The 27477-nt window shown below is 42.2% G+C and overlaps 1 protein-coding gene across 3 annotated transcripts; it reads right to left on the bottom strand.

Moving 5' to 3' along the window:
• Positions 1 to 1142: 1142 nt before the first annotated feature.
• On the bottom strand, positions 1143 to 25908 carry TOPBP1 (DNA topoisomerase II binding protein 1). 3 transcript variants are annotated; one of them, XM_062621884.1, is made up of 28 exons: positions 25886 to 25907; positions 25631 to 25718; positions 24990 to 25124; positions 24312 to 24455; positions 23281 to 23462; positions 22955 to 23148; positions 21981 to 22154; positions 20869 to 21038; positions 20236 to 20399; positions 19501 to 19748; positions 18680 to 18999; positions 17721 to 17893; positions 16867 to 17078; positions 15351 to 15640; positions 13572 to 13745; positions 12170 to 12279; positions 10996 to 11119; positions 10484 to 10633; positions 9818 to 9926; positions 9065 to 9257; positions 7838 to 8064; positions 6633 to 6796; positions 5025 to 5139; positions 4360 to 4527; positions 3366 to 3502; positions 2847 to 2936; positions 1650 to 1811; positions 1143 to 1375 (listed from the first exon to the last, which is right to left on the bottom strand). In XM_062621884.1, exons 2-28 carry the CDS (start codon positions 25709 to 25711, stop codon positions 1232 to 1234), a joined length of 4554 nt encoding a protein of 1517 aa, XP_062477868.1. In that variant the 5' UTR covers positions 25712 to 25718; positions 25886 to 25907; the 3' UTR covers positions 1143 to 1231. The 3 variants fall into 3 exon arrangements, 2 of the variants coding, with proteins under 2 accessions (XP_062477868.1, XP_062477870.1); XR_009965456.1 differs by having other exon boundaries at positions 1255 to 1375; positions 1519 to 1811; positions 25886 to 25908; XM_062621886.1 differs by lacking the exons at positions 24312 to 24455; positions 24990 to 25124; positions 25631 to 25718; positions 25886 to 25907 and having other exon boundaries at positions 22955 to 23056; positions 23281 to 23418.
• Positions 25909 to 27477: the final 1569 nt, after the last annotated feature.

Here is a 27477-nt window from a genome sequence, read left to right as displayed (position 1 = left end):
AATTCTTTTGGGTCATCCTGACAGTGTGTTGTGGAGCTCACTGACAAAACATCCCCTGCACTGCAGCAGGAAGCAGACAGCGGAGCCTTGTACACCAGGGCAGGCTGCCTTCCTGTCCCCTCCCGCCTGGAGACCTTTAGCCCTTCCTCCACCACTAGTTCTCCCCAGCCTGGGGCAGGGCTCTCCAGACTGCACAGCACTTACTAGATGCTTGTGGCTCCTCCTGTCTTCTAGCTGCAACCAGTACTGATGCAAAGACTTCCTGTACAACAGTATTCAGCAACTAGAAAATACAAGTAGGATAAATCTCCCCTTCAAAACAATGGAGAGGTAAATTAAATAGACTTTAAAGATGTTACATGCTCCCCCAGACAACCACAGTGGGTCCTGTGCAACTGGACATTGTGCTTTTCCATTCAGACAGGCCACAGCAATTCCAGCTGCTTAAACACAACTCTTTTCTAAGCACACTTTCACCCAAGCACAGTACAACTCACATACAGTAAGTTCAGTAAATAGAGACCCAGACCCCATAGTTACTAAAAGGTCAGTTTGTCAAATGTGGTTGTCTGAGTAAGGCCATTTCCAGCTGCTGGAAACCAGTATCTTTGTTCTGGCTCTGATTCCTGTCACAGACCCAGACTGGGAGCGTGGTCAGGCAAAATTCACCTCTCATGTTAAAGAGCTGGTTCTGTGTTTGCTGAACAGACACATCAGCAATCAGAATGGCAGCACCTCAGCAGTGCCTCTGCTTTATAGAGGTCATTCATATACTCTGTTAGTACAAAAATTTACAAGGCAGTTCTTTTTGTCCTGTTCCCCCTTTCCCCTCCAACAGAAAATAATAAAAGGCAAAATTCATGTGGAACCGAACAGAATTCCTGAATAGAATTCTTATCAACTGGTATTTTCCCCACAACACACGCACAGAAGACATGACAAGCACCTCACAAAGTGTTTCTTACCCATTATTATACAATGGTGTCCCTAAAGGAAACCATTAGTGGAACAGCTGGCACATTTTGGAGACACTATTTTTTGGATGAGTTCTTGCTGTATTTTTAGATGCTCCTGGTAACCAAAGCAATCTTTCCTATGAATGTTACTGTAAGATTATTTTAATCTCAAGACAAATGAGAAGAGAAACTCAGAAGCTTTTAATTTTGGTGGCGAGAATGAAAAAATATAAATATGAATTTAAAAATGTACAGCTGGAAAGCACAGGAGTTGCTCAGTAGACTTTGGATCGCTTGACTCGGCTCATCTCTCCCACTGCTTTTCTCTTCTGGGACAACCCACTTCCAAATTCTGTGTTGTTCTGAAGGGAAGATACAGCTTCTGGTAGGCAGTAAGACTCCACTGGGGGAGGTGGATCCTTCAGTAGAAGAAGACAAAAAAAAGACACAACCCATAGATTTACCTTAAGTCTTTGTTTAGCTCAAAAAGCTTCTGAGAAGAAAGAAACAGCTCATTTGTTTTCTAAAATGGAAACTATCAAACCCAACATCGCACACCTACATTTTGAGTAGGTTTCACAAGCTGCCTATCCTGCAGCACTGCCAGCTCTAGAACAAGTCAGGTTAAAGTCTGAGGCCACATACAGAAGTGCTGAGCACAGGCACTTGTGGCCAGGATTCCAGCATGCACACCTGGATGAGGTAGTCAGCGATGTACTCTGGTTTCAGGCAGTTCACTCCTTGGGCTGCTGCCTCTGCTATATTGACCCTGCTGTCCCCTGGCTTCAGCTTACTGAAGTCAGCGAAGAGGTGAGTTGTTTCTTTGAAGAGAGACACAGAGTGACCAGAGAACACCTACACATCAAAACACGACAGACAAAACAAGTTTAGTTTTGTGGCTCTTTCCCCAAGACAAATGCAGTTCATGACCTATAATTTCACCCATCAAATTAACTAGTGAACCAATGGGAAATAAAATGCCATTTACACTGCAGTCTGTACCCTCACACACCTTTAAAGAAGGGTGATATTTCTCATCAGAGCAGGGCACAGAAATTCTATCCTAATTCCCACCAGCACTACTGACTGTGTGACCCCAGGTAAGCTGCTGTGCCCAACTGCTTGGAAATGGAAATGACACAGCTCTTTCCTCTCACCCTGTGACCACGTTTCAGATATCCTGTTGTCGTGGTTTGAGCCCAGCCAGTAACTCAGAACCACGCAGCAGCTCGCTCACTCTCCCTCTTCTTCCCCCCCCAACTCCCAGAGGGATGGGGAAGAGAATGGAAAGAACAGGTTGAGATAAGAACAGTCCAGTAACTAAGGTATAACACAAAACCACTACTGCTACCACCAGTAATAATAATAAGGGAAGTAACAAGGGGAGAGAATACAATTGCTCACCACCCACCAACCGATACCCAGCCCAATCCGAGCAGTGATCTAGCTCTTCCAGGTAACTGCCCCCAGTTTCTATACTGGGCGTGACGTGCTGTGGTATGGAATACCCCTTTGGCTAGTTTGGGTCAGGTGTCCTGGTTCTGCCTCCTCCTGGCATCCCGTGCCCCCTCCTCACTGGCAGAGCATGAGACTGAAAAGTCCTTGATCGGAGTAAGCATTACTTAGCAACAACTAAAACATTGGTGTTACCAGCATTGCTCTCAGACTAAAGTCAAAACCACAGCACTGCAGCAGCTACTAAGAGAAAAAATGACTGCTACTGTTGAACCCAGGACACCTGTGTAAGCAATTTTCTTGCTTCAGACCTTTTACTCATACAGAAACTGTCCAGCAGAGTTTAACAGAAAGGACCCCCCCCAACCAACCAAAACCCCACAAAATCCAACACATATGTATATTTAATTATTAAAACCCCAAAACTCTACATACTTTTGCTCCTCCTGACTGAAGAAGGCGTCTGAATCCTGCTTCCTTGGTTTGATCAACATTCAGGATCACTTTCCAGCCACTGAAAGCTCCCTAGATAAAAGACTCAATTTAGTCAAAAGTACATCTGTACTACAAAGACTTACTGGATCTCTCATTTTCCTCTTTCAGGAATATCCATCAGATAAAGATATGCCATCACCTCGTTTTGTCTTTAAGTGTAAATGGCAGAAAAAAAGCACTCTTTCTACCTTTCAATGAATGCTCGACTCCAATGCTCGATGTGAGAGAGGACTTAAAAGACTTTAGGAAACACTTTTTGGGACCCCTTTAGGGAGTCTTTTAACAAGAGGGAAAGTCCCACTTTCAAAAGCCTCACTGAAAGACTATGGAACTCGCACCATAAAGATCACAGAAAGTGCTTTAGGGAAGCACCTTATGCTGTTTTAAATGTAACAGTATGCACACCGCCCTGTCCTGTCCACCCATGCTGAGTATCTAAATATCTCCACAATACCATACCTCAACAATACCAGTTTCTTGTCTCCCTTTATGGATTTTTTTCCGCCACCTCATGGCAGCAAGTGCTAGTTTCTTCTGGTTTATGCTAATTGCAGGCAAAGCATTAAGTATGGAATTACTTCCCCACTCATAATCTTCTTCCTAGGACAATCAGAAGCTTCAATTACAAAACATTCCTGACAACTTTACCAGCAGAAAAAAAAGTTTAAGAGTAAAAATTCATCCCCCCAATCCTCTCCAAATCCCATCTCACTCTAGTTTTATCCGTTGAGTTTATCTGGCCCAAGCAGCTCTAGTTAAAGATGAGAGACCTGGCTCTTCACTGCACATACATGTCTAAATCTACTCATGTATTTCTGTGACATCAAGTCATGTACACAACCAGATTCCTCTGGCAGTTATCTACAAAGGAATTCAACAGCAAGTGAATTCCTCTGAGTGAGTCCAGAGTAGTGAGCAAATTAACTCACTACTCTGGGTGCCATCAACTCTACATTTCTGCAGTGTCTTCCACAGCAATGAAAGTTGGTGTTGATACATCAAGATATGAACCAGTTAGCCTGGTCAATGTAACCACCAAACTCAGGAGAACTGTGAAGTAACAGGAAGGTGAGGAGCTAGAAGAGATACTGTTCAAAAACTGTTTATGTCCATGGTTAGAGAGTTGGATTATTTAAAACTATTCCATGCTCATTTACTGAAAGGATCAAGATCAATTCCTGGTGTAACAAAGCCCATGTGATGCCAGCTGATACTAGTGAGAATTTATCAAAAGGTATGCAAGCTGCAGTTTTCAGAAGCAGCTATAAAAACTGTGGGTATTTCATTTAGCCAATACTGGGAGTTTGGTCCAGGACTAGTTTCCAGAGAAAATCCTGTCAGTCTTTGGATCCTCTAAAACTCCTAAGGCTCAGGCACCCTAAAAACCTAATTGGGTTTGAGAGTTTTAAGTCTAAACTAAAAGGAAATGCAGCAGTGTACAAGTACAGGTCACTTGCCTGAACAAAGCAGCCAGCTCCTCTACATGCCTCCAGGTAGGAACGATGAAGCACCCACTTCCCAGCTGCCATCGAAGCCAAGAACTTTTCGTTTCGAAGAGGATGTCCCACAACGGTGTGTGTGCAACTTGGATCAAAGCACTGTTTCTCAAGCAATACTCCACCTTGAATTGAGAAATGAATTTTATTCACGTTATTTAAAAGGTACCACAGAAAAGATCAACTCAAAATGAGAATTACTTGAATTCAGATAAAAATATATTTCACTCAAATTCACATTGAAAGCATTATCACTGAAGTGACACTGGCAAGGAAGGAGAAGCAGCCGGGAAAGAGTGGCTCTGATAAACAGACAGGAATAAGAGAGACACCAGAGCACAGCAGATCCTGGGCACTCCCAGCAGTAAAGAATGAGGCTGTTGTGGAGACAGCTAGAAGAAAACTGCCAGCAGACAAACCCACTGCTGTTTTATGGCAAAGCTGAGTGCTCACATCATAATAATACATTCAAAGAATCACTCATAAGCACAGAAAGCCATAAATTTGAGACCTCAAATCTGGTAAGTCAGTAACAGACGTCCTTTCTTTTCCCCAGTGAGCCACAGCTGACCAGACACATCCACACACATACTATTCTTTGCATTTCACAAATAGCTGGTACCTAATTCCTCAATCAGATGGCAGTAATCAAATCTTTCTTCAGGATTAAAAGAAGACAGCTGAAATTTACGGACTTTTTCTGGTTCTTCATCAGCCTTTTCTTCTTCTGTAACAGCCTGAAAGTACAGTAACAGATTCTGAATGTATGACAGAAAGATTAGGTTGACAGCTGACTATTTCTCTCCCAAACATTCTGGATTATTTTTATACTCAGCTTTCTTTTAGCCAGCAAAAGCAGAACCAAACCTGTCAATTACTTGACAAAAAACATTGCATCAAATCAATGTTAAGTTCCTGCTTAACAGCCACGTGGTTGCCCCTTTCTTCAGGGCACAACTGAACCAACCTGTCATAAAAACTAATCCTTCATTCATATCCAGTGAATGACAAGTTGAACACATGAAAAAAATCATCATCCATCTATCACACTGCCTCATTCATTCACACTTCCTATAAATTCAGGGGTCTTCTGCATTTTTACCACAGCTTATGTACTCGCATGACAAGTTATGCCTCTAAAGACACACTGCTGCTGGAAGTTTGAGCATCAGGAGATACACTACAAAAGACTAAGCTTTTTTCCCTAGCCCTTTCCTAGTTCCCTATAAAGTAGTGGAATTTTAAATCAGGTTTTTGACAGAAAAATAACTTCCCCTTTGTATCTAAGCATAAATTCCAGATACCACAACCAACCACTAAACTTCTTCCATCATCCTAACACGGCTGGAGGAATTCCAATGAATGCACATAATAACTCCTCATTCCAAAGCCTACCTCAGCATTCCAGCAGGAACTAACTGGACAAAAAGCTTTATCTGTCTGAACAAAAAAAGCTTTTTCTCTTTCAGCAAACATTCTTTGTCCAAAATCTCAAAGAAATGAGGAAAGGGAAATAGAACTGCACAGAAGTTATCCACAGAATATCCACAGAATTCTGTGGCTTTAAACCACAGAATCATAGAATTAACCATGTTAGGAAAGCCCTTTAAGCTCATCCAGTCCAACCGCTCCCCAGCACTGCCAAGGCCACCACTAACCCATGGCACTGAGGCCTCGTCTCCACGCTGTGTGAACACTTGCAGGGACGGTGACTGCAGCCCTGCCCTGGGCAGCCTGTTCCAATGCCTGAGCACCCTCTGGGGAAGGAATTGTTCCTCAGCTCCATCTAAACCTGCCCTGGTGCAGCTTGAGGCCGTTTCCTCTTGTCCTGTCCCTTGTTCCTTGGGAGCAGAGACCGACCCCACCTCACTACAACCAGGCAGCTGCAGGGAGTGATCAGGTTCCCCCTGAGCCTTCTCTTCTCCAGACTGAACCCCCCAGGTCCCTCAGCCGTTCCCCATCACATTTGTGCTCCAGGCCCTGCACCAGCTCCGTTGCCCTTCTCTGGCCCCCTCCAGCACCTCAATGTCTCTCTTGCAGTGAGGGGCCCAGAACTGAACACAGGATTTGAGGTGCTGCCTCACCAGTGCCCAGCACAGGGAGACAATCACTGGCCTAGCCCTGCTGGCTGTTCACCTCTTTATACACACTGTCATGTTCAAAACTATTTTAAGTGCCCCTACATCTCTCAGAACACAACTCACTGTAAATATTTCTTCATCTGACCAACCTTTTCTTTGGGCTGAGGTGCAACAGGAGGGTTAGCCAGTGGGACAGCAATGCTGGGGGTCTGCAGAGTGGGGATCGAGTGATCTTTGATTGGTGTTTCAGGATCTCCACATACAGGATTCTTTAGACCTTCAATCCCATCTCCATCTACAGCCTCAGGAAGAGCTGTGAAAATAAAATGTTGACTTGCTTTTGGCTGAATATAATTATGGGTAACAAAAATTAACAATTAAAGAAGTAGCTATCCTAAAAGGACAAAACACAACTGCTGCTGTAATACCTACAATTACATTTCACCACTGCCCTTCCAAAAGATGCTCTTCCTCACACCACAAACCAGCAATTGTAATATTGCAAACTCATGTCCCTGGATGCCTTCCTTGGAAAAAAAGACTCAAAACCTCAACTGTTCCGGTTTCTTTGTCTAAACCACACCAATATGGTTGAACCAAAAAGCAATGGAATGCATTTAGCCAATTTTCTTCAGCCTCCTCTAGGACAAGGCCAGTTTTCAGGATGACTGTTGCCACAAGCAGAAACTCTCCAAGTAGACTGAGGGAAGGAGATGGGGGCAGGAGGGAGGCAGTGGGGAGAGAGGAATAAAGGATTCTGCTATCTCAGGAGGCAGAATGGGAAGAAAGCAAAAGCACATGAAAAAACAGATGTATGTTGCTTCCTTAGTCCTAGCAGCAGACTAAGGCTTAAAAAGAACAGGGAAGACAAATACAGTACCTTCACTGAATCCTGACTGAAGCACATCCATTGGCAGCTCTGACATACCTGTTTTTCAGGCTCATGGGTTCTCTGCTTCCTGTAATCTTCATTCTTCACTTGTTAATACTTCCACTACTTTGCTACTAGTATTCCCTTTAGAATTCCATTACCCTGACCTGAACAGGTATCTGGAAACCAGTTGTGGTTCAGAAAACACTGGGATTTCCTGAAGTTGAGGTAGACCATTTTAGAGAAGCATTGTTTTGGTGTTTGACCACAAATGGCAAATGGATAGGAAAGCTTCTCTTTATAAAACAGCAATACATAATGGAGCTCAAAGATGTGAAATTGCACTTCTGGCATTCAAGAATGGCAACAGTGCTCTTGTTTTGTTTCTTTTTAAGTAGAATTCAAACACTACCGTATTTTAAAGTCCCCAATATTAAATGGATGCTGTAGCAAAGAACAACGATATTGTATTTGTCATTTTACCTATAGCAGCAATCTCTGCATCAGCTAAAGATCCTTTGAAGACAGTTTCATCCGTGTTCTTATTGGCATTACCCTGACCTTGCTCAGTGTACTGGGAAGGACTATTAGGCCACTGAAAGTTGCTGACAAGTCTTGCCCTCTCCTCCCTGGCAGTAGGATCGTCCCAGATGATCTGCTCACTCTGCGATGGCTCCGTGTTTATATCTGCAACAGCCTGGCGGGACTGCCTAAGGAGAAGACCACAGATACCTTAAATATGCATTTGTTGTACAGACTGCCAGAGCAATGTGTTAACAAATCACATCAACTGTAGCATCCAAGTGACCTCATTATTAGAAGGCATAGCTGGGAAAGGGGACAATTTCAGTATAAAGGCAACTCCAGCAGCCTGACTTTGGGAGCTTAAGTGTCAGCATGGCTGGAAAAAGGCAACCGAAATCTCATAGAATCACAGACTGGTTTGGGTTGGAAAGGACCCTTGGGTTGGAGAAGACCATCCAGTTCCATCCCCCTGCCGTGGGCAAGGATGCCTCACACTAGACCATGTCACCCAAGTCTCTGTCCAACCTGGCCTTGAACACTGCCAGGGATGCAGCATTCACCACTTCTTCAAGCAATCTGTGCCAGGGCCTCACCACCCTCAACATCTCAGTAGGAGATTTTTTTATTATGTGTCATATTGATAAATTACTCCAAAATGAGTGTACTCCACTCTTTACTGAACCTCTGAATTTGCAAATGATCAAGTTAAAGGAGTAATTTTGCAAGGTTTCCATTACATCCTCACTGTAGCTCAGCACTGTTAAGAGTTCAAAACCTATTCTCTGTTTAGAGAGAAAAGAAACAGAGGAGAACCATCCACAGAGGCACTTTGCAGGAATACCCACTACTTGTATATGACCTATGTATTGAAATAGTGCAGCATTGCTTTCTTTGGAATTTATGAGAAGACTAACTAATCTGAAGAGAAAGAAATCAGTTGGCCTAATTCAATTAAGACCTAAAAAACAATCATACCATTCTGTGATATTTTCTTTAAACCAAAAGATTAAGGTAACATTCTGACTTTATCTGGCACATCAAGTTAAAGATTGTGTATTGCAAGAGACGCAAATTAAGTGTATCAGTAGAGAAAGACAATACACTTGAAACCCTGGCCACCTATTCATGTTTCAATGAATGTCTAAGTATGTGCAGAGATAACAGCTCTGAAACACAAACCAATACCTGAGAGCTTCCAAGACCCTACTGCGGCCATTCCGCGCAGACCGTGTGCTATCAGGAGTGGCTGGAGAACCATCAATACTGTTCCTTGAAAGGGATCCTCTTTGCCCTGGTGGTTTCACCAGTGATGTGGCAGACATGATCTCCTGCAGCTGCCTTTGGAAGTTCTCCCTCATTTCTAGTGCTTGGGTTAAAACTTAAAGAGAAGGAACAGAACTCGTAAGATCAAGACTGTTATAACAAGTGAAAAGTAACCAAACCTCCAGTCAGCCTCCCCCCTGCACTGGGACAAAGACAATACACTGAGGAGAAGAAAAGATACCTGGGAAAAATTATCTAGGAAAACTACACATGGCCAGGTCACCTATCCTGACACAAGAAATCTCCCCTTGGCTCACTTCTGAATTTGCTAACATTATCTAACTTGCACCCACAATTCTCCTGTCACACATTTCTTTGCATAACAAAAGGTATATTCTGAAATAGAGATTTCTCATGCTAAAGACCAACTTCAGTGTTCTAAGAACAAGGAAATGGCAGTTAAGTAATTGCAAGGGATGATCATGATTTTCTATGGGCTATCAAAGTCTTCAAAATAGAGAACAAAACCCTTTCCTGTCATCCAGCAACAATAAGAGCTAGCTATACTTGACCAGCATGTAATAAAGAAATACCAGATCTTAATATTCAGCACCTGAAACTAAAAAATTTATCTTGTTAGTGTGATGTTCCACAACTATTTTGATTTACATTTACCTCCTCTGGATTCACTTGCTCCAATTTGTTCTTCTCCTGCAGTGACCATTTCCTTTATTTGGTCAGTGGTTGCATCATCTTCCACATCATCTTCATCCACTGGAATAATCTACATACAATAAAGCAGAATGCTCAAATACCATTTTGTTTTTTGCTTTTTACCCATGTTCACCACCTGTATAAATATTGAAGATCATTAATCTTGCCTGAGAGTAAATCTAACCTTTCTGCTACTGCAGGGACAGCAGAACAGTAGAATCGTGCCATCAGTGACATCTATTCTACAGTCTAAATGTCAGCTAAGGGAAGTTCACACCTTGGATCTTGTTACCTACAAGGGAAGGCGAAGACTGGACCTATATTCATTTCAAATCTGGGAAGTGCTTCTAAGCCCAAAATGCCTGTGTTTCCGTCCACTGCACTACAAAGAAGAGTATTACAAATGCAGAAAAACCTTGCAGAACATCTGCAATAGCTACTATTAATTACTAGCTAAACCTGATACAGGTCATCACTGAATAAGCATCTATGTTTTTTATTTATAGAATAGTTTGTGTTGGAAAGGACCTTTAACACCCTCCAGCCAACCCCCTGCCATATGTTATTATAACAACAAACTGAATCTAAATTGCTTTTTAGTACACGAATTCACATCACACATTATACCTCGGTTTCCTCTGATGGTTTTCCAGTCGATGGAAGTTTACTGGAGGAAGAGAGTCTGTCATCTTGCACTGCACTGATGTCCAGGCTCATTTTGGGATTGTATGTGTGAGGAAAGAGAGATTCAGGAAGCCGTTTACATTCTTGGGCACACTGCAATAATATCAGTTAACGTAAGAAAGATGAGAAAATGATCTACGATAAAAGAAATTTCACGTCTAAACACAGGAAAAGTATAATAAAAACACAAAAAAGAAGTATTTTACACAAGAGAAAAACATGGTTCTCTTTCTGGGAAAGACACAGAAGAAACGTTCAATGGAACAGAATTTCTTTCCTCCTCATGGACAGCAAGGTAAAAGTACATCAGTGAATACTGATGAATTTATATATTCAAAACAGGATGCAAAACATCAGTCTGTATACATGTTCAATATAAATGCAAAACAGAAAAAATGAAGGGAAATGGTTTTAAGACTCCATTTCCCTTCAATTTTACAAAGCAAGCTCCATACCTCCAAAAGCCAGTGTTCTGAAACAATATGTATACCCCGTTCTTTAACTGATTTGTACTCCTTATTACTGTCATTTTGTCCTCCCTTGTAGATGAAGTGTGTTACTGATTCATCAAAACACCATCTAGAAAAGAAAATGAAACAGAATCACAGCCTGGTTTGGGTTGGAAAGGACCTTAAGATCATCCAGTTCCAACCCCTTGTCATGGGCAGGGACACCTTCCAATACAACTTCAAGGTATCATTTCAAATAATTTTCAAATGTAACTCCAAGATATCATTTCTATGAAAAAGTATCAGAAATCCAAAGCAGAAGTAGTCCTATCCCTTGTTCACATTAACATACTGGTTTGCCTATTTTGTTATGCCTAAATAAGCAATGAGCCCACTTTCATCATCAGAAAAAGACAGCAGTTTCAGGATTGAACAACTTCAGTGTCTTTTGAAAGCATTCCTGATGCAAACAAACCAAATGTGATAAACACATGGAATAGGAGGAATTTTGCTTTGGTTTGGTTTGGGTTTATGTAAGTAAGTGGAGTTTCAAATCAGTTTCTGAAAAGAATATGTGACCCAGGATGAGAAAGCTTTTATCTCTGGTTGACGTACTCAGCTACAAGTGAAATACTGATCCTCCAAGCTCAAAATATACAAAATGCAGGATTCTAACACTTAAACTGATAATAAACCCTAGTATTTGCTACCTAATGCAAGTATCTTCAGCATTTCTAAACCAAACATAAGTGTAACCTATCCAACCTGTGAATAGTAACACTTACTGTAGAAATCAGTAACAAAACACATAAATTGGATTTAGTGGGAGCAGTCTTAAATCCCAAAAATTCTTTCCATGACAACCTATTTTTCCTGAGCTTTTCTACACACACAACGTGGCCATGCTTACAACCTGCAAGATAATTCTTTTTCAGTCTTCCCAAGACAGACTTTTATCAAGACCACAGAGACTGGGGATGTGTCAGGGAATGTGTGTAGCATTATTTCTCATTAGTAGTGGATGGCCTTATTTGCAATTGAAATTGTTCAAGATGGTGAAATCTAATATATAGCTATAGCAAAAGCTCACGTAGATAAAGCATATTAGAATCCTAAGATTCATACTTATCAGATGTTACATCACTGCAGAAGCTTAGAAGTTGTTTGTATCAGTTCATACCTGTAGTCTGCCCCCAGAGAAGCTGCTACTGCATTCAGTTCACTTTGTTTCTTACCCAGTTTTTTACTAACATAAATAACAACATCTGCTAGAGGCTTGGGCTCTTCTACCTGTTCAAGCAGCAAGGATAAAAACAGAAGATAATGTATGGAAGGTTTCTGTATCAATCACAAAAATACTCTAATATTAAGTATGACATACAATCATAGAATAGTTAGGGCTGGAAAGGACCTTAAGATCAGTTCCAACCCCCCTGCCATGGGCAGGGACACCTCACACTAAACCATATCACCCAACGCTTTGTCCAACCTGGTCTTGAACACTGCCAGGGATGGAGCATTCACAACCTCCCTGGGCAACCCATTCCAGTGCCTCACCACCCTAGCAGGAAAGAATTTCCTCCTTATATCCAAGCTAAACTTCCCCTGTTTAAGTTTTAACCCATTACCCCTTGTCTTGTCACTACAGTCCCTCATGAATAGTCCCTCCCCAGCATCCCTACAGGCCCCTTCAGATACTGGAAGGCTGCTCTGAGGTCTCCACGCAGCCTTCTCGTCTCCAGGCTGAACAGCCCCAATGTTCTCAGCCTATCTTCATACGGGAGGTGCTCCAGTCCCCGATCATCCTCGTGGCCCTTCTCTGGACTTGTTCCAGCAGTTCCATGTCCTTTTTATGTTGAGGACACCAGAACTGCACACAATGCTCCAGGTGAGGTCTCACAAGAGCAGAGTAGAGGGGCAGGATCACCTCCTTCAACCTGCTGGTCACGCTCCTTTTAATGCAGCCCAGCACACGGGGGCTTTCTGGGCTGCAAGCACACACTGAAGCCGGCTCATGTTCATTTTCTCATCAACCAACACCCCCAAGTCCTTCTCTGCAGGGCTGCTCTGAATCTCTTCTCTGCCCAACCTGTAGCTGTGCCTGGGATTGCTCCAACGCAGGTGTAGGACCTTGCACTTGGCATGGTTAAACTTCATAAGGTTGGTATCAGCCCACCTCACAAGCGTGTCAAGGTCCCTCTGGATGGCATTCCTTCCCTCCAGTGTATCAATCGAACCACACATTTAGTAAAATAAGCAATAATAAGAAAACTAACCACATTTTTACTTCTCCCAAAATCCAAGGTCAAAATCCAGTACTATTGTAATTCCATGCACTTGGAATCCAAAAGCTGAAGATTCACCCTCAGCCAGTTTCCCTGGAACATAATCTCCGCATAGAATCATTAGCTAATCCACTTCCAACCCCCCGCCATGGGCAGGAACACCTTCCACTAGACCATGTCGCCCAATGCTCTGTTTAACCTGGCCTTGAACACTGCCAGGGATGGGGCAGCCACAGCTTCTCTGGGCACCCTGTGCCAGCACCTCAGCACCCTCACAGAAACCCCAAAGTTTCCTACCTCTTCTGGCTGTGCAGCAGTCAGATGTGGGCTGGCAGTCAGAGCTGCTGCATGCCTCGTGCTGTTTGCCAGTGCCGACTTCAAGTTCCTGCTGATGACTTCAGAGAGGGGTGTGCTCAGCTTCCTGGTTTTTTGATCAGGACCTACTGGACTTTCCAAAGCTGCCAGAGCATCCTACCAAAAAAGAAGCAAGTGACTTTCAGGACCACATTACATGTCCTAAACCAGGACGGGATACTACAGTAGAAGCTAGCAAGTGCAACTATAGTACCACTGTACAAAGGCAGTACAAAACAATCCCAATCTCAGATTATAAAAGCAAAATAGGACGGTAAATTATTAGTCTCTCTTTTCATTGCATCAATGAAAACTGCCTTCAGTGGAAAAGCCAGTGGCCAAACCCTGGTATTCTTAACCCCAATCTATTACTTTAATTTACTAATACCTCCCACAAAAGTTGCATATGAGTATGTGATTCTACCTGCACCTTTTTAAGAAGGAGAATTTTTGGTCTAGAGTATGTCACTTTTGAAAATACCAGTGTAAACTATCAGATTTTGAAAAGCAGGGCACCAAACTGAATCACAGAATCACTCAATCCCAGCCTGGTTTGGGTTGGAAAGGACCTTAAAAACCTCATCCAGTTTCAACCCCCGGCTGTAGGCAGGGACACCTTTCACTAGACCAGCTTGCTCAAAGCCCTGTCCAACCTGGCCTTGAACGCTGCCAGGGTTGGGGCAGCCACAGCTTCTCTGGGCACCCTGTGCCAGAGCCTCAGCACCCTCACAGGGAAGAACTTCTGCCTAATGTCTAATCTAAATCTACTCTCTTTCAGTTTAAAGCCATTCCCCCTCATCCTAACACTACACTCCTGATAAGGAGTCCCTCCCCATCTTTCCTGCAGGCCCCCTTTAAGTACTAGAAGGGTCCTATAAGGTCTTCTTGGAGTCTTCTCTTCATGAAGCAGAACACTGAATTCTTCTGGTTTGGTAATACAGGTTTTGTTTTATTGCAGGCAGAGGCATTAAAAAAAACCTGAAACAAACCAAAACCACAAAACCAACAAAACAACCCCAAAAAATCCCCAAACACCCCGAAAAACAACACCACATCAAAACAGCCAACCTACAAACAAACCCCAGAAAAACCTAACAACTCTGCAGGAACTCAATGCACTGATCTTTCACTTAAGGCCTCAAAAATGAAAACACAGATTGCATACTGTGTGAGGTGTAGAACACACAAGCATATGATGCAGTGGGCACAAAGGAGATTTGTTAAGAACATTATTGCATCTACTAGTCAATAAATTTGGTCCACAGGTCATTAACTATATATATTAATACAATATATGTGTGTGTGTGTGTAAGCAGAGCCAGTTTTCCTGGCTTGGCTTGGGTTGGAAAGGACCTTAAGATCATCCAGTTCCAACCCCCTGCCATGGGCAGGGACACCTCACACTAGATCATGTTGCCCAAGGCTCTGTCCAACCTGGCTTTGAACACTGCCAGGGATGGGGCAGCCACAGCTTCTCTGGGCACCCTCACAGGGAAGAACTTCTGCCTTAGATCTAACCTGAACTTCCCCTCTTTCAGTTTGAACCCATCACCCCTTGTCCAATCACTACAGTCCCTGATGAAGGGTCCCCCTCCAGCATTGAAAATGCAAAGTCTACATGTTAAGAGCATGAAACAGGGTAAGCAAAGGTTTCTGAGCTGTTTTAAGATTATACACATCTTTACTGGCTTTACAGACTAAAGAATATGCAATGATGATCACCTTTACATCAAAAGAAGGCTTGAACAACTTGTCCCTGGAAAGAAATTTTGATGGTGTATCAAGATGTAAAGACGGCTCTTTCTGTAGCACTCCCCCTTGGGCAAGAGGGGTTGTATTCCCCATGTGACGAGAGATGGCAGCCTGGAAAGCTTTACTCTGGAACCTGCTGATATCAAGAGGAGTCACAGGTTTTTTTCTTCCAACTTCAAGGAGGTAATTATATTGTTTCACATCAGGAGATTTAACAGTTGTTGGTGTCTTGCTAAGCTGAGTAATGGAACTCTCCTTATCTTTAAAAGAAGCAAAGAAAACATAAGCAAGCAATCGATTTTTAACAGAGATCTCACATATACTCTCATTTAAACAAGAAGTTCATCTGACCTTTCTTTCCCTAAAAAAAAATATAATTCATATCCTCTCCAATAAATGCTTGAAACTGACAGTTCCATTTTAAAAGCCAGTATTGTAAGTGTCTCTTCCAGTTAACTACTTCCATTAACTACACTGGCACTGAGTGTCAATACTGAGACACCCTAAGTGTCTGAAAAGGAGAGAGCAAGCCCAGGTCTGCTCACACAGTTCCACACATCCCTGTATAGCTCATACACCTCATACAACTACCAAAATACAGATGTAATACACAACAAATTCTTCCCTTTCAACATTAAAGGCATTTCCTCTCTGGCTCCTTACTTCCCAAGCAATGTAAAATGTCATGACTCTTAATCACACCTCTTTAGGTCACTGCATACACTTCCAGTCCTTTATGCCTTCGGATAAATAGGACTGAAATTTAGACAGCAATAAGCCCTCAAAGGTTCTCCATCATAAATGCTTCTATTTAAGCATAGCTCAAAAACATTAGCGCAAGAATTGCTTTTATATTTTATTGCTCATGTTCCCCGTTTCCCCTTCTTTTTTTTTTTCCTTAAAAATGTAATATACAGGGAAAACATGCCTATGCCAACAACGTATTTTTGTTCTCTAAGTGATCCATATAACTAATTCACAAGGGCACTGGTAGTACAGGTCTGCTAGCATTCAGTATTAAATCACTGAATCATTAGATATGGAAGAAATATTGCCAAATAAAAAGCATGAAGTAAAAGGAGCAGAAGCTTCAGAACATGAAGCAGGCATCAGAGGGGCATCATGTCATTGCAAACTAACAAGTATGAAGTTCTAAGCGGGATCTACCATCAATTCCCAAGCAACCTACAGAGCAGAATGTGTCCAAAAGGACAAAGCTGAGCAACTGAGCCAGATTCCCAACTGATTGATAACTACAAGAATCCACTAGCTTGCTCCAAAATACTTAGAGCAAATGCACAGTATTGTTTCTGTAATCACAACTCAACAGCAGGAGAAAGAAATATGGAAAAATACTTGGAAAAATATCCTATAGCTCTAATACTTCAAATGTGTCAGGGAAGAAAAATTCATACTACCTATACTCTTCATTATGAATGAACAGTGATGTGACACAACCATATTCCCTAACTTGCTAATAACCAACCTTCAGCCTCTGCATTTTCCACCAAGAACTTGCTTTCATCTGCTCTCTTTCCTGTCCTTGCAGAGTGCAAAAGCCAAGCTACAGTGACTGCTGGTAAATTCCACTTCTTTGCAGCTTCATATTTAGAACCATCCGCTTCTCTCACCACAAGGTGGGTACTGGCAAACATGCCCTTTTTTGCATTGGCTTTCCGCACAAAGAATTCTTGGACTCTAAAATCAGATTAATAAAATACTCATTGAGCCATAAAATCTTCATTTAGTCATAAACAAAATTCATTTAGGGCAGATTTATACTATTGTAAAGTGCATTCAAGCAACAGAAAAAGGACCTATAGAATTATCTAAGACCATCCACATTGTAACTTAACCTACCCTACACTTACAGGCAAAAAAACCCATAACATTTCTCATACTCTAGAAATCCTCACATATCCCATTTTCAAATCATAGCATCGCAGAGTGGCTTGGGTTGGAAAGGACCTTAAGATCATCCAGTTCCAACCCCCTGCCGTGGGCAGGGATGCCTCACAAAAGAACATCTTGCCCAAGGCTCTGTCCAACCTGGCCTTGAACACAGTTCAATGGCCAACAACCATCGTTTTCAAATGAACAATACTTTTCCTCATATTAGTTTTTATCTTATCATCAAGGACCCATATTCCAAGATGACACAGGACTGAGAACTCACAGGCAGAGAATTTAGTCCAAACAGACCACAAATCAGATCAAATGATATTCTAAGTTGTACAGTAAGAATATACACAATGTATGAAACGGCCACTTCGTGATTAAGTATGTTGTTCTTAACAATGGCTGTCTAAGAACAAGAAAAAAGGGTGACAGAAGACATACCTGGCTCCTAGCAGTCCTGCCAGACAAACCAGAGAGTCTCTCTCTGCACCAGTGAACTGGCTAAAAGAAAGAACACAATCTTCCAGAGGGGTAACTCCTTCCATTACCGGGACTGGTGTGAAAAGTGGATTGGACTGAGGATCTAAAAGGAACTGCTGTTCCACACATGTTAACTTAATGAAAGCGAAAGAGAATAAAACACAAATCAAGCCAAATAGCAACAAAGCCAACAATATTTCAGTAACTGTACTATAGCATTTATGGACTCAACAGCAAGCAATTCTGGGTCCATCCTTACATCTGAGACAAAGTATTTCCCATTGAATCAGACAAATTCTTCCCTGAAGGATTTTGTCAGGTCTGACATACTGAGGCATTATTCAGAGCTTTTCAGTTACTACGCTTCCAACCCTGAAGGCTCCCTGAAAGTAGTTTTAAGACATGTCCTAAGATTCTGCATAGATTTACTTCACAGAAAGCTACCTAGTACTGAGAAATACTAATAGCAGTTAGTCTACATCATGTGCACACTCTTGGCAAATAAGGTTAGTATTTGACTTTGAGCTATGAAGCTGACTTGCAATTAAAAAGCTGTAAAAAGCATGAAACAAGAAAAAGTTAAGCACAAAGATATCATATGAAATCATTATTAGTCAAATGGCTCCTTCTACAATTATTAGTTAGAGAGAATGCTGTCAGACTGTCATATAAGGAGCCTTTGAGTCATGACAATGAAGTCTGTTTAACAAGCCAGTAGAAAACGAAGTGGAACAGATAAAAGATTACTTATCAATGCAGACACTTTAAAGCATGCTTTCATTTAGTACACATCAAAAGCAACAAGGCTAATCTCTCAGAATCTTACTTATATTTAAGCCACTCATAACTCTGTATACTGACAAGACATATCTCTAATAGATAAATGTCTACTCACAGAACTGACAGTGTAACTCCCTTACCAGCCATGTGTTTGTGACAACATCACCAACAGTCATCTGCACTGTGCACCCCAGTAAAGGTACCACTGCATAGTCTGCCAGGGTTCTGCTTTGCAGTGGCAGGACATTCCCAGCATTCTCCTTTATAATATCTGCAATGCAAGACTCATCCTCTTCACCAAAACCCAGAAGAAGAAAGCTCTTTCTGACAAACAGTCCTTCTTCAGCTAGTGCAGACGACTCTCCCAGAAAACCACTATGGATGGAAGATTCATTCTCTCCTTGAACAGTCAAGTGAGTAACATCACTGAAGGTTCTGGATGTTAGTTTTCCAGCTTCATCTGAAAGGGGAAAAAATAATAAATCTAAACCAACCAAAACCAGTAATTGCTTGATTAGAAAATTAAAGACAACTCAAAATAGTTTCATGAAGAAACTATAGTACTTAAACAGGGGACACTGGGGGCAAATGAAAGGAAGAAGTTATACATTGTGAGGGTGCTGAGGCACTGGCACAGGTTGTCCAGAGAAGCTGTGGCTGCCCCATCCCTGGCAGTGTTCAAGGCCAAGTTGGATGGAACTCAGAACAACCCGCTCTAGTGTGAGGTATCCCTGCCCGTGGCAGGGGGTTGGACCCAGATGATCCTAAGGTCCTTTCCACCCCACATCATTCTATGATTCTGCTGTTTTCAGCCAGGTTTAGTTAAAACTGCTCTATATAGGCCTGATTTCTAAAACACACTAGCTGTGGCTAGCTTCTTAATAACAAAATGCTGCAGGACTTGCATGCTAATAATCATGAGCAGTTAAACTTTCTATGGTATGCTGAGACCAGAACATACCTAATGTAGAATCATTAGTTACATATTGAGAGAGGACATCATCTTCAGCAGCTTTCTGATGCTTTCTAACATTCACAGCTTCTTTCTTCAAGAGACTGTTATTTTTGGGAAGAACTGATTTCATTCCAGGTTGCTCCAAAATTGGATTCTCTAACAGCTGATAGTTTACAGGGATATATTGCTCCACTGGCTGTAGATTATTTTTACTGAATGAGTCCAGCAACCATTTTGCTGTGACTACGTGAGGCCTATAAAATGAAGTATGACACACACAAGTTACAGCAGGTTTCAAACCTGTTATTCTTCTTTCCTACTCCACAAATACTAGTAAATACACACACACGAATTTTGTAACTCCAATACTAAAAAGCTTTGGGCACTTTGCAAACCTCAAGTTTATTGTTTGATTGGTTGGTTTTTCATTCTTTGAGTCTAAACCCAAAGAATTTCATACTCATTTTCTATAATGTGAAGTATATCTGCCACTGCAGGGTTACCAAACCCTTTCCTCCTCAATATATTAACAAATACATGTTAACACTTCTTTTCAACAATTAGAATACTGTTCTTCTATTTCCTGAGGTGACTCATAGCTACCCAAAGAACTACAGTATTCAAGAACCCATGAGGATGTACTTATGAATACTCACTGAAGAACTGGTTATCCTTTCTACAGGGTGGTGGGAGAAAGAAAACAATCTAGAAGTAGACCTTAAGCAACAAAGTTACTATAACCTGTGAGACATCTTGTCCAAGAAGTGTTTCAGCTCCTCATCATTTTCCCCCAAAATGACATGGGTAACATCTTCATTAAGTTGATTAAATCGAACACCACCACCACAATTAATAAGCCGCCTCATCTTGTCCAACTTCCTGCCGCTGAAGCCACAGAGATATATCTGCAAAGGGAACAGAGCAACAAAAAAGGCTTTGAAAAAAAGGAAAATAAAAAAAAGAAAGAAAAGAAAAAAAGAATATTTTGGTATAATTTGACTGCTGTAGAACACAGAAACAAGTGGTATAGCTTCTGAGAAGCAGCAACAAAGTTAAGCATTTAGAACTCGATTCATTTATCTCTGTGCATAAATCGAGCAAAGTGTTTACTAATGGAATGAACCCCCAGCCACTCTCTATAGCGTTTAAATATATGTCTATGTCATTTTGTACTTATACTGCGTATTTAATACAATCACACACACACATACAGTTAGACACACATGCAAACTACAGCATGTCGACACAAAAGAAATGTGGCGTTTGCTGCTGACCATGGAAACAATTTACTCAAGCAGCAATTGCCAGCTTCAACCTAGATGCTGCCACAGGGTTAAAGGCTGAACATTTCAAAGCAGACATTGTTAAACATACTCGACACCCATCTAACAGATCTTCGGGGGCTTGAAAGGAACTTATATCCAAGTTTTCCAGCTCATCAGGAAGAGGATCCTGCCTGCTGCTCAGAGCAGAGCTGAATTCGGTTTCATTAACACTACTCAGATTGATGTTGGAAATGTGGCTGACATCTGGAAGGGCATGATCTGTAACAAAAATTAAATAGGAGGTGTTAGTTTTGATTCATCTTTCTCTGCTGCTTCACTAAACAGAACACAAAACTGCCATGTATGATTTTGTTGTGATAGAAGGAAACATAAATCTGAATAACAACAAACGCTAGAGAAGTATGACTGGTTAAACCAAGGGCTTTATTTATACGCAGACTGAGTACAGTCTTACTAGCAGTTTTCAAAGCTTTTATCCCAGTTTTGTGCTCACCTATTAGAAACACTCTTAAAAACAGATAATCCTCTCTATAGTAAAAAGAAATCAACATGAAGTCCAATGATGTTAAGAGTTATATGCAGTTTCCATAATACCTAACTTGAATTCCCAATGCTCTTTTGGTAGTGCTAACCCAGAGCTCCTGCTTAGTCACTTCCTGAAGTCCCAGGCAGTAATAGGTGTTTGGAAAGGCACATTTAAAGCCAACTGGGTCTTTCATGCTGCTTTCATGTTTGTTTACAAAATGCTTTTAGTTTTCCTTATGACAACAGCATGGATTAAAGTAAAAAAAAGAATAAAAATTAAAAAAACCCAGAAAATTAATAATTAAAACAAAATCAGCATTTGTTTCCCCCCTCCCCAAAACTGCTTTTGAGATTAAAATCATAACAGACTCATCTTAACCTATAAATGTATGAACAGTCATGCTTTTCTAGGAGATACACACCACTGATTCTTAAACAGACAATCCTGTGCCTAATTCAAGTCTACTTTTTAAGTATTCACATGTTAAGTCTACACACATTGGAATATTCTATATGCATAGAAGTAATCTGTTGTGTTTTAAGCATAAGTAGAATCAGAGCCCAAACTGCCAAACCAGCATTGCAAAAGCAAGCAGTGCCCTACTAATTAGGAACAGTCTTTCTTCCTTACTACACGTTTCCTACCTTAAATGTATTTTAAAAGGTCTTACTTACTATCAGGCTTCCCAACATCACTCGTAGGTGTTGATGTACTGGGTGTCAGTTTTGATCCAGCTTCTATTTTATACATTGTCTCATCCTGACAGAAGCCTTTCTCGATGCTGTCAGAAAACCACTTGATAGACACACAATGCACATTCCATTTTCTAGCACATTCATACTTCTGACCTTTCAAATGTAAGCAAAAACACAAACCACAGATCACCAAAATGCTGTCAAAAAGTGATCACTACAAGGTGGCTGGACATGAACAAAAGTTAAAAATTCATGATTTCAATGTGCAGGTTGTGTTATCCTGGACTCTTCTGATAAGCTGCTTATTTATTCTCGAAATAAAGTTAGAGCAAAAACTCTCATTGATGATTAGCTCAAGGGTACAATATGACAGGACACTAAAGTAAAATTATAAAAAGGGCTTTAAAGCTTTCATGCACAGGGAAAAAGAAAGCTTATGAAGTCCAAGGATATTTCCCCATAGGAAAAGGGAGGGAAATTGGGGAAAAATTTCTTCTCACAATAAAACTACAATTGTTTCATCTTCCCAAGAGGAAAGAAAAGTAGCTTAAGGAAGCTTTCATTTTACCTTAGTAGGGTGCTCAGAAGGCACACAGAACAGATCAGATAAAAAAACATTAGTCCACAACACAATTTCAATCAGAATATAAATTAAGTCCTATGCAGCTCTCCCAAAAAACTTAGTTTTTCCTTATTCTTCCATCCCCTCTTGGAGTCTCCCTTTTTCTTTCCTTAAATACCATCTGAGTCTCTGTTCTTTTGCTCTTTGGTTCTCTTTCTCAAGCCTTTACAGCAAAGTCAGGGTGCCCTGTGTTACTCTTTTTATGAACAGTGCTCCCCTAAACAGCAGCAGTGAGAGCAACACTGAAGCAAACTGACAGTTTAAACTCTCATACATATTTACACTACTTCCACTCAAGAAGTGAGAATAATGTTTACTCTGCAGGTCCTACCTTTTGGCTCTTGAACTATGAGATGAGTACATTCATTCATCTTGAGCTGCCCCGTATATTGTCCACCATGTTCAACAGTGAGGCGCTGGACTTCTTTCCTGTCTGAAGTGTTTAAGCCAGTTACACAAATTGTACAGCCAAGGAACACAGGACAAGCATAATCATCCATGTTAACATCAGTGTATGTCATTATGCTAAAGGAGGAAGAGAGAAAAAGAAACAGTTTTTCTTCCAAGTAAAATCAACCAGAAAAGGAAAGCAGACTGTATCTGCATAAGAATTAGCAGTCTCCAAAACAAAACTGGTTTTGTTTAGTTTCTTTATACCTTTGCTGAGACTTATCCCACAGAGTCTTAACCCAAGCCGGAAGCAAAACAGGTTTTTTCAGGGAAGCAGCTACTACGTATTTCTTGCTGCCAACTTCTCCAGCTATCAGGTGAGTTACTGCCACACTGAGGTCTCTGGACACACGTCCACCCATCAGCTGTACATATTTATGAACTTCTTCCTGAGTGAGGAAAAAAATACAGAACATTATGAAGAAAAAAGAAAACCTACAGTACTTATGTTCTACAGTTGGACTTGATGATCTTAAAAGATCTTTTCCAACCTAGTTGATTCTATGATTCACCTTAAAAACCAAAATCGTGGATTTCAGTAGTCCATGGTTTCTCCTAAAAAATGGTTCAAAACACAAAATGGATCTATATGGAAGCCATAAAAAACCCATCAAATATAGTTTACATTTGATTTGTATTTATGATAAGCTGAACATAATACACATCCTTAATATAAATACTACATTCATATGGTACAAGTAAAATTTTATGGCTGGTTGACATCTTCGGTACTATATATTAAAAAGAGATACTGGAATAACTAAAAGGTCAACTTCAAATTAAACCATAGCTGCCTGGGTAGCAGATCTTTACTATGTAGTTTTGAGTAACCAGAAACAGAGCATGCTGCCTGCAGCACTACAGCCACAGATAAACCAGCAAGATAAGTGATCTGTCTCATCAGTTAATAAAAATCCCTAAACCCTCCATGTACCCCCATATTAATACAGCTGAAATCTTCTATAACTACACATATATATATGCTTATATAATATATATATGTGCATGCATGGATAAACCACCAGAGAGATACACATTTATACACTACATCTACAACTCCTTCTTTCCCCATACAACTCCCTACATAAATTATATGTAGTGTACGAACTACAGCAGACGAATCCAGACAGAGGCACAGTAAAACTTAGATACAGCATGACTGCTGCTGTAGCAGTGATCCATCTGAAGCAAATGTCAATGACAACCACCTAAGCAATCTATTTTGTACAAAGCATTACCCTAACATCCTTTTCAAGGCTGGTACAGGATACTGTTACATCGACCATGGTCATGTTGTACACGGGATACTCAGCTCTTGGGACACATCTCTGGGCCTGTATACAGTACAGGACTACCTGTGGTCCAACAATCCTACAGCCAAGCTGCAATAAATTAACAGGGGGAAAAAGAATTAGCAGAAGGTACAATGGTATCAGAAAGGTTTTCCTTGTCTCTGAATCCTGAGGAAGGCAGGACCCCTGGTCTGTACTCCTTTAGCATCTCTAGGTAGTTGACAGTTTTGGTTTTCTTTCAGCTGTGGATTTCAGTACAATCCTTGTAGGTTTTCTGACCTCAGTAAAAAGCAGCAGATGGTATAAGCTAACATGCCAGAGAATTCCAGCTATTCCTTGCATGTCAAACAAAATCATATTACTCAGGAGGCAAAAAGGTGTGAAAATCAGCTTAAAACTCCACCAGAATCAGAACCGATCATGCCATTTATTTTTGCACATGCTTCAAAATATTCCTTATGCTTTGCTAGTCATCCTCCTTAAACACAGAACACAGTGAAGCTTCAAAGACTTTATTGTGAATACTTCATACTGCTGTATTCAGTGTAAAAAGAGCATACAAAATAGGGGCACCTATGCTTCTAGAAGAGAATATAGGTAGAAGTAAGTTGATGGGTATCATACCTGTTTGAGATGATTGAAAACGACACCTGTGAAAGGATCACAAATGTAAAGCGATTTATCATTTTCTCTTATATTGAGCGCTGTCCCTTCGTCAAGGATCTGGAGATGTTCTTCTGACTGAAATTCTTTCATAGACTGCAGGGAAACAGCATATACACCACCACTTACTTGATTATCAAATCACAAACAGCCAATCCTGTGGAAGCTACATAAGTACATCTGCCTGAAACAGCTCACTGCAAAGCTACCACACAGGAGTACACTGGCAAAAGAAAGGGCTAAAACACCTCATAGGTGTCACCCTTATTCCCCGGATTCTTCACCACACACACTTTCAGGACCACACAGTGCCCTTAGCTCCCACTATCCTCTCAAGGTGGATTAAGTCTGCTTAGTTTAGATGAGTGACGCCCATCCAGACCACTTAAGCTACATGCCACTTCACTAAATGTCAACAGGTTTTGAAATTACAATTATTTCTTGTTCAGGAAGCAACTTCTTCAATAAAAGCGCCCATCAAACTTTATGAAACACCGGAAGTAGCTTTATTTATGTATGCATGTAAGTTACATCTAAGCCAACCAGAGAAATCATTTAATGCCTCACCAAGCTCACTCAGAAAAGCGATCAAACCTACTTACCTCAAGAGCTTTATAGAAATACTCCGAGCTCGCAGCAGACTTTATGAACTTCACAAAAACCAGCTCCTTACTGCGTTTCATTCTTTAACTGAGAAGCAAAGTCCAGTAAGCCTCCTAGCATTACGGCCTAGCCCGGAACCCCCTCCTGCCCCTGATCCTCACCGGCCCGCCCCAGGCCGAAGGAGGAGTAAGGGGCCCACCGGGAGGCCCTTTACCACAGGGCCACCTCCTCACGAAGGGGTCCCGCGCACCCACCGTGCCCTGCTCCGCACCGGGTGCCGGGTGCCGCCGGTTCAACCGCACACACACACCCCCCTTCCAGTTCCAGTTCCAGTCCCAGTCCCAGTCCCAGTCCCAGTCCCAGTTCCAGTTCCAGTCCCAGTCCCAGTCCCGGCCCCACAGCAGGACACAAACCCCTACCCGCAGAGAGCGGGAAAGCAGCGCTCACTGCTCTGCGCAGGCGCGGACCGGGGCCAGGCGGCAGTGGGCGGGGAGGTGGGCGGTGCCACGTCGCTGCGTGACTCTGCGTGACCCTGCGTGCGTTTCGGGGGGTAGCTCGATGGGGGTGGTGGCTTCACCCCCTCCTTTTCCTCTTCCTTTTCCCCTTCCTTTTCCCCTTCCTTTCCCCCCCTCCTTTCCCCCCCTCCTTTCCCCCTTCCTTCCCCCCTCCTTTCCCCCTTCCTTTCCCCCCTTCCTTCCCCCCTCCTTTCCCCCTTCCTTCCCCCCCTCCTTTCCCCCCTTCCTTTCCCCCCTTCCTTTCCCCCCTTCCTTCCCCCCTTCCTTCCCCCCTCCTTTCCCCCTTCCTTCCCCCCCTCCTTTCCCCCTCCTTTCCCTCTTCCTTTCCTTCTTCCTTTTCCCCTTCCTTTCTGCTCCTTTCCCCCCTCCTTTCCCCCTCCTTTCCCCCCTCCTTTCCCCCCTTCCTCCCCCCTCCCTTTCCCCCTCCTTTTCCCCTTCCTTTCCGCTCCTTTCCCCCCTTCCTTTCCCCCCTTCCTTTCCCCCCTTCCGCCCCTCCTTTCCCCCTCCTTTCCCTCTTCCTTTCCCCCCTCCTTTCCCCCCTCCCCGTTAGCAGTAGTTCCAGAGAAGCCTCTCCGGGTCGGGAGTCGTTGCTGCCATAGGAACTGTCGGGAAATACTGCTTCCGCAGTTCGGCACCCCCAGAAACTAGTCTCCTAAACCCCCCTCTGAGTCCATCGGGGAGGCTACATGGAATAGGCTTGGGGTGTCGGTGCTGTGCTAGGGACAGTGTCACAGCTGCCAGGGGCTGCGGGAGGTTGGAAGCGTGAGCATCCCGTTGCCATCCAAGTTTCAATCCTTTCTGTCTTTCCAAAGGAAATAATGGCAGGGAATGTAGTTTTATTCTTGTCGCTTCATGGACAAGAGTGCCAAATGCTCCCCTTCCAGAGCAGATGGCTGGAATCCGGACAATTTGAGGGCGTGCAAAACTTGTGCTGACACCAAGCCTCACTTCTCTTACATCCCACTTGGACCACCGTTAAAGGGTGACCATGCCCACCCATCAATGGTCCTCCTTTCGTAGTGGCCAAGAGTGTTTCCTAAGCCCCATCCCTGGCAGTGTCCAAGGCCGGATTGGACGGGGTTTGGAGCACCTGGTCTAGCAGAAAGTGTCCCTGGTTGGAATTGGATGAGCTTTTAAGGTCCCTTCCAACCCACCCCATTTGATAGCATGAAACAATACGGTGTGGCCACAGGATGGCACCGTAATCCTAGGAATTGAAGGGAAGTGTGTGCTCAAGTCTGCTGTGGCTGAGGTGTTCGGTCACTAAACACACTTAACAATTCTTTTGCATGCTTATTTATTTTACAAACACTTAGTCTTTTAGGATCAGC

The sequence above is a fragment of the Pezoporus occidentalis genome, unplaced genomic scaffold (assembly GCF_034315485.1).
Source record: "Pezoporus occidentalis ecotype Australia unplaced genomic scaffold, CSIRO_AGI_Poc_V1 ctg235, whole genome shotgun sequence".
NCBI classification, from domain to species: domain Eukaryota; kingdom Metazoa; phylum Chordata; class Aves; order Psittaciformes; family Psittacidae; genus Pezoporus; species Pezoporus occidentalis.
This window is presented reverse-complemented; position numbering and strand designations above follow the sequence as displayed.

Excerpts from the sequence above, each read along its gene's own strand:
- TOPBP1 (XM_062621884.1), bottom strand. The coding sequence starts at position 25,711 with ATGAAACGCAGTAAGGAGCTGGTTTTTGTGAAGTTCATAAAGTCTGCT. Across the intron at positions 6,797-7,837 it reads TGCAGAGATTGCTGCTATAG|CTCTTCCTGAGGCTGTAGAT; the intron begins GTAAAATGACAA and ends TTATTTTCACAG. Across the intron at positions 4,528-5,024 it reads CCATCTGATTGAGGAATTAG|GTGGAGTATTGCTTGAGAAA; the intron begins GTACCAGCTATT and ends TCTCAATTCAAG.